Genomic DNA, 15814 nt, shown 5'->3' on the forward strand with positions numbered 1-15814 from the left:
AAAATGAACTATTTTGAACATTGACTATTTGGTATTTGTAAAATACATGTTAGTAGGATGCCCATTAGATCTTATGACAAAATGTACACGAATGGAGCATATCTGGTACAGTAAAAGCTTGTTAATTCACAACTTGCTAATTCAAAATTTCGGATAATTTGAAGTAGCCGCCGTGGTTCATCCAGCAATGCATTGAAAGCAATATGTAACACATCCCGCTAATCCACACCGAAAGCAGCACCGCCACCGATAATTCAAACTCCACACCATCGTGGATGGGGAGAGTCCCCGCGCAGGCCGCGTGGCTTTGCTCTTTCCATCTGTGGCCCTTTGTTTAAGCCGGACTGGAGAGAGATGCATTTGCGCCTGGGCAGGCATAGCCAACACCTCTGTTACAGGTCGTTTGTCTCCTTTGAGGTTCTGTATACAGCTCAAGGGCGATAAACTCGTTGCCGTGCGCTGTATGATGTATGTGCGAGTGAAAGCGTGCGAGGGTGAGCTGGCGAACGCGGCTCAACCTCGCCTGCGCGAGCGAGAAAGGCGGGGCAGATGCGCGCCCTCTGCTGTCGTGTGCACGAGGCACAGGGGTGAGACAGAGATGGGAGGGGAGGGACGTTAATCTCCGGCGGCTGTTGCTTACGGCGCGCCCGCATGGCCATAAGCGTGGGCCTCATCTTCAAAGCAATCTGCAATGTTTGCAGAGTGCCCGTAGTACCAGTAGCTTCGTATGTGACATGCTTTCTATGTTTCGTTTGCGTTGAAGCGAGAGCTGTACGAAGATTGATTCGCTTGCTGCTACTGCCGCAATTCCTCACTCCAGCGTTTGCCAGCGAGTTTCCGCGGACATTGAGCTAGATGTGTTTATGTTTACCTGTGCGTGCGTGATACCTTACTTGTAAACATTTGCTTACTAACTAAATTAACAAGATTATACGGCCGATAAAACTACTATCCTTACTTCGTATAGCTATCTACTAATTTACTATAGCAATCAATGCTTCGCTTTTCGGATGAAACTGCAACATTTTTTTTATCTGCGCCAGTCGGCACGAGGAGCGCATGACTAGAGCAAGAGTCATCTCGACGTCGAGCAAGTCTGACTTCATTGGCTGCGTCCCTTTACGTTGGCTGCGCCAATGCTGCGAAGTATAGACGTTGTTGTTGTTCACGCCAACGTGATGTAGCGTGTGTGCATGCGAGCTCACGCCATGTCAGACTATATACGCGTCTTAACCGAGCAATTTTTTTCTGACTTTCATTAGTTCGAATTTTGTATAATTCGGATTTTCATAGCATCTTCGTGGAATTCGAATTAACAAGCTTTTAGTGTAGTTTATAGGATATTGGTGGTTCACTGAGAATTTAATATCCATTTTCACTACATCGAGGTTCAACTGTACATGCTTTAATTATTTTCATCTTTCTTTTACAAAAGGTGCAGTGTGACTTACATACTGTGAAAATACAGTATATTCTTCGTGTAGGCCAGATTTAGTAATGATTGTGGCACTGTCATCCATTTCTCATTGTGTCCAGATGGTGCGCAAGCAGCAGGCAACAGGGCGCACACGAGATGGCAGCACTTTCCCCCTGAGCATTCTGCTTGAGCCGGTCTCTTCCAACAACGGGGGTGACTCGAGTGAGTGCAACAACCAGGGCGACAGCACCACAGCCGAGGCCAGCTCGGTGGCACCCATTGCCAGTGTGTATCGTGGAGTGGTCTGGGTGTTTGCCAACATCAGCGGCATGATCACGGTGTTGCCGGATGGCTCTATCCACTCCTGCAACACAAACTTCTCCCTCATGCTCTTCGGCTACACACAGAACCAGCTTCAGGGAAAGGTGCTTTTTTTTTTTCTTTTATTGCTGCCTCAATCAGTGCCCTTTCCTTAGAGCATCATGTGAGAAGTAGATTGTTTCTCAAAGAATTCAGCCGATAACTTGGAAGCACACAGAACAGAAGAGCATATTGACGCATTGTTAAGTTATCTACAGGTTATGATGTATGGCAGTATCTGTGTAACTTCTGTGTAAAGGAAGAATGCTGATTCATGCATCTATAGCCCCTCTTTAGCAGTCCTACTGCAGAAATAACTAAATAGTGCGTCAGTGTATTGTGTCCCAACGTGGCAACTAGGCAAGTCAAAACCTCCCGCCAAAATGCCCTGCTTGTAGAAGCTGCTGACTAAGGCTGAACTTGAGGAGCACAAGTGCAAGCTTGCTGGAGCCACAACAATGACAACACGTGTCTCGGGCCACTCCGGCCCCACCAGCTCAGCGCGTGCCAGCATCTCATGCTGCAACTATTCACACAACTCTTCGCATTACGTAGATGTCAACTACAGCTGAGTCTGTCAAATTTTTAGTGACTTCGAATCATACGTTTACCCGGTTCGCACATTTTTTCTTGCATTTCTTACCAAACATATTATGTTTTACTATGTTTACCACTCATTGGTATTAGGGCCACAGATCATACGCGCAAGCTAGAATAAGGACCACGAAAGCAGTGATCGTGCCTACCAAGTTCATTTATGTGGTTACAGAACGGAACTGGTTAGGTTAAGCTCGGATGTGGACGGAGAGCATAAAGCTGAATTTGCGTGACACAGTGATGTGCAGTCAAGGTCACACTTCACAGCGTCATGATGATGCATGGTTGTTGAAGTGCGAAACGCTCCTGCGGCCTCAACTACTGCAAAATTTTACGTAGGCTGAAGCACAGCATTGAGCAAGAGCCTGTAAACAAATTATCTGCGCTGCTGGAGTTGCAAAAAATGTTGAACTTGCACCTTTGCATCAAAATATCTGAACAACAGCGTTCTGAAGATAATGTGACTCCAGGGATGAACCTGGTTTCTTTTTGCCAAGTAAAGAGCCAACTTCTTTAATAGATTTGTCAACCTCTGGCTTTTATGGCAAGGCTTTATGCAAATCCCACAACTATTTCAACTATCGATCTCTTCAAAATTATTATTTGCACAAGCTTATAAAGGTGGGCATAAAACACCTTGTGTTTCTCTTGTATGAAATCATGGTGGCTGCACATTTGTAGGTATGGGGAAGTGCCGCTTAATTGAACAGTACTTTAACAATGTATCCAGATCAACAAAAAATTACATCTGCACACCAGTTTAGCAAACTCATCATGAGAGGCCAAAAACAAAGGCGCCAATGACAACATAGGGGAAATGACTTGTACTTATTAATTGAATTTAAAAAATGATAAATTTTAATGTCAATGAAAGTGGATGAAGAAACAACTTGCCACAGGTGGGGAACGGTCCCACGTCTTCACATTACTTGTGAAAGCCAACAAACAAAGGCATCAAGGACGACATAGGGGAAATTACTTGTGCTTACTAATTCGCACACGTAATGTGAAGACGTGGGATCATTCCCCATCTGCGGCAAGTTGTTTTTTCATCCACTTTCACTGTCAAATATTTATCATTTCTTTAATTTAATTAGCAAGCTCAAGTAACTTCCCCTATGTTGTCCTTGGCGTCTTTATTTGTTGGCCTCTCATGATATCATTAATAAAAATAGGGCCCCTCGGTTAACCCCCTTTCTTCTCGTTCTTTAGCAAACTCATGTTATTTACATTCCACTTTAATAATCTTCTCTTGATTAACAAATTTGTTAATGTCCTTTAAAATCAAGTGGTGCTTTACTGTGCATGCATGGGCCTCCATCCATGAAAAGCTTTCTCAGTTTAAAATCTGAGTAAAAAGGCAATTTTGTATTAGCCAATGCATTCATACCAAAGTTGAAAAGTTCAATAGTAGCTACTTCTCTTCTGTCATCGCATTTCTTACTTGTATTCCTGGCTCAGTAAAGAAGTAGCAACAAACTGTTCACAACTTCATTGCTCCAGAAACTTTTGCAGTTGGCTGTACGTGATGAGAGCCCGGTATGCTAGTGTGCTGTGAATTATAATCTTGCTGGACCTTGCAGCATAATTTTTTTGCGCTAGAGAGAGCACTGCACTCGCGCTTTGTCATAGTGAGAGAGTGCAGCTAGTTAAGCTTCGACCTTGTAAAACTTCAATTTTGACAAAACATCATTAGTACTTAACTGTAATACAGTCGCTGAACAATAATTCAGGCGTGCTTGATTATTCAGACAGCTCCCTGACATTGCTACTGGTCCTGTAGACTAAATGTACAAGGACGATCAAAATTTCGGATGCCTTACAGCATGTCGTGCGCGAATTTTGCTACCGAGTCGAGCAGAAGTGGCGATATTTTAGTTGTGATACGTCCAGGCATGGTCGTTGGCCATGTTGCCGGCAACTCCTTGAAACTGAAACTAACGAAGCCCAGTCGACCTAGCAGTCGCCAACTGCTCTGAAACCGCAGGGCAAGCCAGAAAAGGCTGCATTTCTTTTTATTTGCTTGTGTTGCCACCCAGCATATATTTAGAACGAAATTAAATACTAAAAGTATTGCAGTTTTTTATGAGAGTTCTGTTTCGCTCTTATCATCCACCACTGATGGCCGGCTGATCCTGTTGATAATGTGTGCAGAGCATTGCTATGATCACTGACGAAGCACGAAAAGTGTGAAAAGAAATAGCATGTAAGGCATCACTAGAAAATTGCATCCACGGGCTATCAGGCCAAAGGCAAGAGTATGTGCGAGTAGCAACATGTACACAAACTTGGGCCATATCTTCAACGATCAATTTTGGAGATACTTTCCCGGTATTTCACGTGACTAGAACCGGATGAGTCAATGGGTGGCGGCAGCGTTTTGGCACTGTGATAAGACAGCATAGACAGCTTGTAGACGCTGGCGCATCTTGTGCTAGCCATGCAAATTTGAAAGGTGTTCCCGAAAGTGACACACCTTTTTTGGCCACTTGTGGAATAAATTCACTTACTTTTTGGCGAATTCAGTATTTCGGACTCCTGATTATTTGGAATTTTGGCGATCCCCACCGAAGTCCGAATATTGATGGTCGGCAACTGTAGTACTGCTAACATAAGTGACATATTATTAATGATAGCTGTAATATTATACAGTAAAAGCTTGTTAACTTGGATTTCACAGGACTGGAAAAAAAGATGTCCAACTGACTGTTGAATTATTGAGAGTATCAAAAAGTCAACAGATGCTTACTACGTCAGCACTACGTCAACTCGTTTTTATTTACTGAATGAATCAGCAGATACTGCTTCTATTTTGCACAACATCAGTCCGGAATCTGCAATTCTCGTCTCGTGACTGATGATTGCTCGCAGCGGTGAAGGCTGTGCAACTTCCTTCGCAGTGTAGTCGAGGTGTGCATTTTCATCTGAGACACGCTTTTCGCTACCGTGCACAGATCCCGCTTATTCTTTCGCCAGTGAGCTGGTCACCAATAGATCGTCTGTTCATCACAATGTAGCCGGTACTATTTATCATGGTCAGTTTTGCATAGAGTCAAAACGAAACTACCATTTGCTGCAACTGCTGCGAACAAAACCACAACCACTATCGACATGATTATGGATGGTGACCTTGCAGTTCTGAAGGCAAGCGGCCGACACACGCACCGAGTTAAAGTGAAATTACCGTTTCTGCTGATAAAACCGCAGTCACTGCCGATGCGATCATGGGTGGCGATTACTCAGTTTTGATGGCACGCTTTGATGGACTATGCAGTTTTTATGTACCTGCCAGGGGATGCGTGTGTCTGCCGGTACCAGAGGATGAGTCCAAATTATCAGACTTTCCTAATTAACAAGGGTCAAATTAATGAGATTTTACTGATTAGCCATATGATAATTAATCACTTTGATTGAAGTTGTTAAAGTTGTTCAAGACTGAATAAACTTTCTTGAGTCTTGTTCGATAAAATGCTACCAGGCAGCTGCGCAAGATGACTAACACCAGACATCCCAATAGGTTTACCTAAATTTAGGCTGTGCATATTCAGAAGCATTAGTGTCATGCTTTCACAGCCCTGAACCTTAGTTATGCTTATATTCCTCTCTGTGCAGCACATCACCGTGGTGATCCCCACATTCTATGATGACTTTGAGTACCTGGACACAGATTCAGTGCCACTGCCACCATTGGACGATGACGAAGAAGACTCGAGGGCTTGCGCTTTTCTTGATGAACGGCCGGATTCAGACAGCACAGAGCTGTGCCGGTGTGTATTTTGCTGGTCTTGTGAGGGAGAATGAGGGAATTTGAGGGCTCAATTAGCTGTAAATTAATTCAGGATGGAAATTGGACATGTCACAGTGGATCTCTGTCTTTATAATTTGCCGTTGTCACCTGCTATGGTAGCCCAGTGGATATGGCGTTATGCTGCTGAGCTCAAAGTTGAAGGGTTTGATTTTAGCTGTGGCAGCTGCATTACAGTGGGGGCGACATGCAATAATGCTTGTATACTTAGATTTAAGTGCGTGTTATAAAACCCCAAGTGGCCATAATTAACGCGGAGTCCCCCAGTTTGGCCTGCCTCATAATCAGTCCTGCTTATCACACATAAAAACTTACTTTAAATTTTAAATAATTAATTTGCCATTTAGGAATCGCAAATCATTTTTTCTTCCTTACATTGCATTTATAAGTATAGACTACATCACATTTCCACATTTACGCAGCTGTTCCAGCGTTTAAAAGAAAAACAAAATCTAGTGACTGCTCATTTCGAATTTTTGACTTAGGTCGTCACTGTTTTATTAAAAGTTTACAAAAACAGCAAATTTTCAGAAAACGAAACTATCAAGTTTACAACTCTGTAACTCAGCAATGAGAAGTGATATCACAATTCTGTGAATTGCATGTAATAGTACATCTAAAGGGAACAAAATTGGTATGTTAGACATAAACCTGAAGAAAATTTGGTAATATGGAAATGCAGCTTTTGCAGAACCCCTGTACGCAACATAACAGATTTACGTAAGATATAAATTGACATAACGAATTTGTCCGCTTTGAATGATCTAATGGATGCCATTTACAGAACAGCGATATCTGTTCTTGATGCAGAGCTATTAATTAATTTGTAATTTGTAAATTTTGTACTTGTGTTTCTTTTTTTGAACTTTCGAGTTTCTGAAGATTCGTTTAACAATATTCAGACCCTATATCGAAATTCCGCTTCAAACAGTCACTAGGATTTAACTTTCTCTCAAATGTAACAAAGTTCTTTAAAATCGGTCCAGGGGTTATCTCAGAAAGCGTTTCTGCGGTTTACATGTATTTGAATAGGCCGCATCGGAGTTGGGCCCGAGCTAAGGTTTCCTCTTAAGCTGTAAATGTAGCAGGTGAGAACTTCATGCCTGTGAGCTTGTGGTTTTTCATCCTGTGGCAATTTTTATGATGGACTGTACCTATGTGCACTGCTTCTCAAAGTCAGAATTTGATTTCACTGCAACTTGCAGCTCTCTTACCTTACTAATGGGAAAGTTGTGCTTCAAATATTGCAGTTCATAGTAACCTTGTTTTAGGGGCAGTGCAATGTTTGTCTTATTGTACGCATAGTGTTTAACTTGTATTGTTTGTCACTGTTGTTGAGCATGAGCGTTGCCAGCTCTTTATTCTCATTTGAATTAATGTCTAAGCTTTCCAAAAGAACAGAAAAAAAAAAGCTCTAGAATCACTCTTGCTTTCTGCTTGAGTAATTGAAAAATTTTGCTGAACTACTGGAAGGGCCAAATCAACACTTTGCTTTTCTATCTTTCTCATTCGAGGAGTATTACACAAAACGGTTTGTAGACAGAGTTATTGTTGATGTCTTCTTGCAGCCATCATCCTACTGAAACCAGTGTCTACAACTCCCAAAGCTAAGCTAATTTGCTCTAAATGGCTTTGTGTTCAGTGAAGTGGAGATCACAACATGTCTCATTCTTCCATGTTTATTGCTGTGACAAATTTTAGTGTCTTTCGTCACCCACTTTCACTCGTGTTAGTAAAGGTGCTGCTTGACAAAAAGCAGACCCCCTGCTAAAGAAGTGCCCGGGACTTGAAGGTTGTACTCAGCTTGCAGATTCTGCCCCGCAAGTTGCCAATTTGATCTCGTGCTATGTGAAGCATTCGGAACAGGTTTGACTCCCTGCCTGGGGACTACTCACCCCTGCTGGGCCACGAGGCCCAAATGAGACGCTCAAGTTAAATAGAGCGATTTCAGTTGTTTGCTTGTTCATGGCTACTGTCGTATTTTCCTGTCTACAAGTTGCACTTTTGTGTAAGTCGCAACCCCCTTTAAAACGACAGTTTTTCATAAAAAGAATGTGCATAAGCCGCACCAGTGTATAAGATGCACCTGTTCATTCGGTAAGCGATATAAAAAAAAAAAAGAATATAGTGACGTTTCACTTCCTGAATGCGGGTTGCCCGCAAGCGTATCTGCCATTTCTATAGAATTGCTATAGCAGCGATATGGACGCTCCAGGCACATCTCTGCTGTCGTGGTTGGCACGATGTTCTGTATAAAGTCCAAGGGTGATAACAGCTTCCCTGTGTGGCATATGCTGTATGTGCAAGTGAAATCTTGCGACGGTGAGCCGAATTGCACACAAGGGAGGAAAGCGGGAAGGCAGCACGTTGAGGGAGGGGGTTGGCTTGCACTCTGGTAGCAATTGGATAGTTTGCACAGTGGCGCGTGCCGTATCTTGAAAACAATCTTCAGATGCGAAGACTTCGTAGTCGGTCGACTCACAGTGGGCCTGTCGCCACTTGTGTTGCTGCTCCATCCTTCTCGCATGGCACTCGGCAATGCGATCACGAGAAGAATCCAGTAACTCCACAGTGCGCACACAACCTGTGGCAACTGCCAGAGGAGATGAACCCAGTGCACATTGCATGGCCATAGCATCCAATACAATTTTGACGACAGTTTTTTCTGGGCGGGGAAAGAAAAAGCTTATATAACTTGCACCGTTCTATAAGGCGCACCACTGAAAAATTCAAAAAAAGAATCCGACTTGTACACCAGAAAATATGGTAATGCTGTCAGGTGCATTGGCAGCATAGTGCTTATGCCTTTGCTGGCTGTACTAATTATGGTTAATGTGTTCACACTATATAGCTTGACTGTCCTTACATGGAGATTAACATAGACATTCCCAGAAATAATGCAAGGGAAAATGAATATAGGGGACTAGGGATAGTCAAATGTCTTAGCGAGTGTCAGTTTTGAATACTATTAAACACAATGCATTATTTTTGTTTTCCTTGTCAGACCACTCAACCCGCTTGGGAAACCCTTTTCTCCGAGGGGAGGTGGTCAAAGGCGAGGCCACGGTGGCAGCCGGAGCAGCTCTGTCACTGGCGACGACCTACCTTTGCGCTTGCAAGATCTGAGCATGACTGGCTCTGTTATTGGCTCTAGTTCTAGCCGATCACTGGGTGTCTTCCAGAGGTCAACATCGGCAGCTGAGCCTCTTGCTCCAGTTCTAGGCCCCTCCGGGGAAGGCCAAGCTTCGAGAGCATCTGGTGATGTCAATGGCAATAATGTTGCGTCATCCTCTGTGGACAGCCCCCGAAGGGTTCCTGGCTCTAGGCTGAAGGTGAGCAACCATTGGTAAAATTGTCAGCATAAAGACTGACAATTTGGAAAGTTGTCTTGAAAAGTTTACTTGAAAGGTCGTCAGCTTGGCATGCATTCTTTGCACGCTTGTAGCAACTTGTGTGGCCTAGATAGTTATACAGTTGACTTCCGTTATTTCAACCCTGATGGGACCAACGAAATTGGTCGAATTATATGATGGGTCAAATTAAAGGGGGACATAGGTTGTCAATATAAATTTGTTATTTCTTTATCAGATTTGATTAAACTACACAGGCTCGTACGGTTTCTTCTGCTGATTTTAAATATCCAATTATATTGTCACGTGGTAGCGACGGTTAAGAAGGCAGCCAAACTGTGATTAACGAAATGAGCGTTTTATTGGGCGAACTTGTGCCCTCGAAAACAGGCTACACTCAAAGAACAACAGTAGCGGCGAACACGATCGTTGATCGTTGAAATCTGATCCACAGGTCAAGTGCGTCGGCTTTTATACATCAATCGTCGAATGTTCCAGACTAATCGCTGGGACCCGCGTGCCTTCCACAAAGTTCTACATTATTCGCGTCGCGCACACATGCAATCAGATTACACAAGGTTCGGTCATAGACTGTGGACGGAACCATCGATAACATTCCAGAAACTTCCAACACATGCAAGCGCGTCCTGCGCTGTACGTTAACATTTGTTAGGCGGTGAAACGTGTCGCACGATGAAGACAAGTACACGTGTAAATATCTTAAATATGTCAAGCAGTTTTCGAGATTAATAATAATTGCCCTTTATTGCTTGCTCAGTTAATAATAATATATGTATTTGTGTGAAAGTTGTTATAAACATGTGGATTAATACTGAATCCACAAGGAAGACATCACAGCAGGCAGATTTAAAGTCTGACAACTTTTACTCATATTACAGTGCAGTGAAGTTCAATGTTTACATAGGGAATCAGAAGCAGTAAAACTAAATCAAATTAAGATTTTTGGAGCTGAACTCTGCTCACAGCACTGCTACCATCTCCACACATTTAGCTTCATTCTGGAAAAAAAAATATCATAGCTCTAGCTGCCCTAGGTCCAAATATACAGCTCAGACCACTTATAATGTGACCACTTGTAGTGCAGGATTAGGTATAGTATGGTCTTTCTTGACCCCCGTTGACCTTGCCATAGAACTCAATGTATACGCATACAGCTCATAGTGCAGCCGTGCGAGATGAAATGCCGATTATAATGCACTTGCTGGAAACTCCTGCAGACAAGAGAGGCAGCGAGTGCTCTTCTCAACGAAGTGGTGAAGGGGAGAGCAACGAGGGCAATGTGAAAGAGGTGATGGAAAGAGAGAGAATAAATATTTTTATGCAGCTTTAGAGAGGCGTCCTCATTCCAGAATGCCTTGAGCTCGGGCCACATCCTGGGCCCTCGCAATCGGCCGTTGCTGATCCTCGAGGTCAGAGCTGGCCAAGGCTCTCTCCCAAAGCTCGTTGGTGTGGTAAGGGTTCGGAGGGTTTAATGGTGCCTCTCTGCAACCCCCTACTATGTGCCTGAGGGACCCGGGCTCTCCACAGAAGTGGCATTGCGGAGAGAATTGGGTAGGGGCTATGAGGTGATTTCTGGTTGGGTGGGGGAATGTATTAACCTGTAGAGCTCGGAGGAATTGCTCCTGCTCACTAGGTAGTGACGTGTGGGGGTGCATATGTTCTGCGGGTTAGCTTGTAGTGTTGTGTGATGTCTTGGTACGAGACTGGAGGGTGCGTGCGCTCGGGTTCAGATTCCTTGGCGTCGGCTCGGTGGGTCAAACCTCAAGCCATGTGGTTGGCGACCTCGTTGCCAGGAATGGCATGATGAGCTGGCACCCAGATGATCATGACTGATCTCGTTGGCGGCTTTTGATTGATGATCTTGAGCTTAGTAGTATGAATTCTGCCGCTAGAAAAGTTGCGGCACGCCTGTTGGGAGTCGGTCACTATGACTTCAACCTGTGTTTGGGAGAGCACGACAATCCCCTCCAAACCGAGGAAGCGGCCATAACCCTCGCACTCTCCCAAACAGAGGTGATAGATATGCGGAGTGAGCAAACGAAGGAGGAACAGAAGAGAAAACAATTTGGCAGTTTTGCTCAAAGGGCGAAGCATTGACTGCTATAGCAAGGTTTAGCATTGTACTTGAATTTCTCGTATGGTGTTCTAACTATGTGGGTCCGACTAATGCGGATGAGACATTCACGGGTGCACCAACATTTTTTGATCCCTTAGAAGCATTAATATGCCATGTAGGGCCTGTAATGACATTGCACAGGTACTACTACGCTGCCAGTAACAAGTTGCATCAGTAAAATCACATCACTTTCAGGTTTGAGCACTGATATTGTTTTGTACTTTTAATATTTAGTAGTCTGTGCAGATTGAAGATAAAAAGCTTGCACTGCCAATGTTATGCTTCATGTCATTTGTATATGGGCTGCCATTCTCAAAATTTTGAGGAATAATTTAGTCAAGAATGTAAAACCTGGTATGAGCAACTTTAGTGAACGAATAGTGTAGCAATATAACCAGCATATACGTCAGGGATAAGCACACAGGGTATAGCATACGTATACCTAAGTATATGCATGGTGCCCCACGGTGACGGCGGGAATTCACTTGGATGTGTGTCCACGTCCACATGCCACATCCACATGCCATCGCAAAAAAAAAGAGAAATGTGGTTTCAGTGGGCTGGCTCAGCAGGCGCATAGGGGTTGTCTAGGCGACGGAAAAGTCCTTTGCCCTGACCGCTTATCAGTAGCATGTGGTCCGCATCGAATGCATGCACATTGTCACTCTTTGGCTGTCCAATTTGTGTGCGGAAAGTAAATACCATTGCCGACTTGATATTTTTGGACATGGACAGGGTCGAAAAATGTCTGCATCATAGAGCAGGATGGAAGAACAAATTTCGACACTAAAATAAATTTGTTGTTCTTTACAACGCCAGCACTCCGGAAAAATCGGTTGTGGTTGCCATGTCATTTTTGCATTATTTTTCTAATCTTAATCCATAAGGAGAAGTTGTGCATTCGGTTCGGAGGTGTTGCAATTGAGTCGAATAATGCCAAACGAATCTGCAGTGCTTGTTTGCATCTTGTTCAATTAGACCTACCACATAATGCAACCAGTGTCGTTGGTTCCAGGGTCGAATTAATAAAATTCGACTGTATAAATGGCTCATAATATTTTAAGTAGTGTGTTATTGTGAACAGTATTGTAAGCTGGTAATGCTAAAGGGGCTGATTGTATTAGGCAATGCATTGTTTTGAGTGGAACCATTGCAAGTGAACTTGTACTGTGTATATTTGCCCAGAGCTCGCTGAGTGCTGATGTCCTTGGCAGCCCGCTACTTCGTGGCGAGGGCGATGTCTCTGCTATGGGTTCAGCAGCTAAAAACCAGCAACAGCAGCAGCAGCAACGCTGTGGTGCCGCTGCGGAAGAATGCTCATTGACTGCAACACGCTCCCTGAGGGATCTCGCGGAAGAGGAGGAGGAGGCAGAGAATTACCTGCTACCTCTGGGTAAGTTTGAAGCGCAAGAGATTGGACTTCCCACTGTCAGCACTACAGTTGTCACATACCAATCAAGATGTCTTGGACCTTGTTTGTTTAACCTAGAATAGGAAGCTTGAATAATAATTGGAGACAAAAGGTGATTAACTACAGTTGACTTTTGTTAATTCCACCTTGACAGGACCAACGTAATTGGTCAAATTATTGAGCTGGAAAATTTAATTAATGTAAGCATATTGTGTACTGAAGGCCTCAAACACATAGATGCGCTGTATGCAGCTTGTATTGCTGCTGTAACTTCTCCCTGTTTATAAGTTACCCAAGACATATTACTAGGGGTGTGCGAAAATGTTCGAAAAATCGGGCAGTCCGAAAAAACGAATCCAGGCCTTTTACTGCCCCCAAGGGCTAAAATCGCCACATGCACGTGCAAAATAGCTCTGAAGGCTTGCCAGTACACTTACTAGGCGTATCAGTGCTCGTTCTGTGGCAGGAGACGGCGGGTGCATGCGTGTATACTTAAAGAACAGACACTGTGTCCCATGACGATTGCCCCTTCCCACTCTTGATATGCTTCACCGCAACAATACTTCGCTTATGCTTCACCGCGTGACACTGCTATACTGCGGCGAAGCAGACTTTACGAAGCCGGCATTATGCAATGTGTCGTGCTTCCCGACCTTCCAAGAAATTGGCGAGGATTACAGGGGTGGAGTCGACGCCATTGCTAACAGCAGCGAATCGTTTCAATGGAAAACATGGCACGGAACAGAAAGAAGCTTCGTAGCAAAAGTCGAAGTAGCTGCTAGGCCTAGCATTGCTACAGTGGCGTCTCCAGCGGATCTGTGTGCGAGAGCGCCGTTTAGAGGAGGCGAGGTAATCAAAATAGCACAGGTGGTAGATACAGCTACTGCCGTTTCAGTTCTTCAGTCATGGCAAGAAGTTCGGAAAATCGGACTTTTTTGCTTCCGAAATTTTAGATGTTCTTACATATTGACTATATGGGGTACGTGGCGGTGCTGCGAAGGCGTCCAAATTATCGGGCATGTCCGAAAAATCGGGCATCTGGAAAATCAGTTGTTGACTAGTACATGTTGAATTGAATATTGAATAAAGAAAACAAAGCCAAATATTGAATTGATTATCGAATACCAGAAAATTCTTAACAAAATTTAATGCTTACAAATTTTGGGCAAGACAACATGGTGCTGCACATGCTCGGGAGTGTCCTAGCATTGCATAACAAGAATGTAGCAAGCTATCAGTAACTTAGGCACATAGAAATCAGATGTACAGTATGGTCTACTCTTATTAAAAGGAACTCTAAATTAGTATGCCAGCACTAATTACAGCCCAGTTCTTGTACATTTGCTGACTGATAATTCAGACTCAATGGGGACTGCCAAAATGTCCGAATAATCGGGAGTCCGAAATACCGGATCTGCCCAAAAATAAGTGAGTTTATTTTACAAAAGGCCAAGAAAGGCACACTGCATTCTCAGATCGTCACTTTCTGATGTTGAAGGTATCTCCACCTTTAATTTCACATGACTAGAGCACTAGACACATCAGCATTTGGGAGCAACATCATTTTTGGCACAGTGCCAAGAACGCTATCTTACCACTGTGTGGCAACGGTGCTGCCCCTCGATGCATTCAGTACTAGTCAAGCAAAATATCCCGAAAATTAAACTATCTTTTGAAAGTGATTGTTCATGAATACAGACAGTTTGTCAATGCATGTTGCTGTGCACACATAAGCTTGCCCTTTGTCTAGACATTCCATGGCTGTGATTTTCTAGCAGTGCCTTCTATGCTATTTCTTTTCAGCTTCTTGTGTTTCTTCAGTGGTCAGAGCGACACTCCGCAATCATTATCAATGGGATCAGCTGGCTATGAATAGTGGATGATAAGAGTAGCATAAAACCGAGTGGAAGGTGTCGCTACAAAATCGTGAGCTCTATCTCGGCCATTGTCATGCTGTCACCACAGATAAATGAAAGTGCAGGCAAAGCATACATGGAATTCTCATCAATCACTGCTAGATGGACCAGGCTTTGCCAGTTCCGGTGTCGCAGCGTTCTGGTGACCTTGCACACGACGTTTCAAAATGAAAATACAGTAGGACCGCATTCATAAGTTTTGGGGGAAAATTGGCAGTTTCGGGCGAAGCACTGACTGTGAGCAAGGTTTAGCATTGTGCTTGAATTTCTCGGATGGGGCTGTAACCATATGCTGCGGGTCCAACTATAACACGGGCTCAAAATACGCGGGTGCGGCAAAATTTTTTTATCCCTTGAAAGCTTTAGCATGCCGTGTAGGGCAGTAATGACATTTCACAGGTGCCACTGTGCTTCCATGGCGCCTACACACTAGCAGAAAAACAAGTGCCGCGAAAGCTGGCTTACGGCAGCTTTTTCGTGCCACGGAAGGGATCGGTCCTGGACCAATTTTTTTCGGCTTTCTGTGGCAGCAAGCGAGCAGTGAATGCTGGAGACTGATAGAGAGTGACCCCTTCAGTGATGTGCGCAGCTTAAACTGGTTTCAGGCAGACTCGCCTGACTGCTAAATTCATATTTGTATATGGTATCAGCCGGACTGCTCGTTTCGTACTATCGTCTGCTCGTCTGTTTGCTCTTGTTGGCACTTGCTTTTATTGTCAGGGTTGGTGATTGTGTTTTACAGTGATGAGTCTAAACTGAGGCATGGAAAGGTTTTTGGAAACAGTGCACCATATCCGATTCTGTACAAGACAGACCCTGAA

General features: G+C 43.9%; 1 protein-coding gene across 3 annotated transcripts in view; it reads left to right on the top strand.

Annotated features, from left to right (window-relative positions):
• Pask (PAS domain containing serine/threonine kinase) overlaps positions 1 to 15814 on the top strand; it is a 100626-nt gene that overhangs the window by 42058 nt on the left and 42754 nt on the right. For all 3 annotated transcript variants that reach the window (XM_050183195.3, XM_050183197.3, XM_055073918.2), the window contains 4 exons: positions 1537 to 1842; positions 5987 to 6141; positions 9184 to 9511; positions 12852 to 13059. In XM_050183195.3, the coding sequence (XP_050039152.2) occupies positions 1537 to 1842; positions 5987 to 6141; positions 9184 to 9511; positions 12852 to 13059 (997 nt within the window). The remainder of the gene's footprint in view (positions 1 to 1536; positions 1843 to 5986; positions 6142 to 9183; positions 9512 to 12851; positions 13060 to 15814) is intronic.

This window comes from Dermacentor andersoni, chromosome 4 (assembly GCF_023375885.2).
Source record: "Dermacentor andersoni chromosome 4, qqDerAnde1_hic_scaffold, whole genome shotgun sequence".
Lineage (NCBI taxonomy): Eukaryota > Metazoa > Arthropoda > Arachnida > Ixodida > Ixodidae > Dermacentor > Dermacentor andersoni.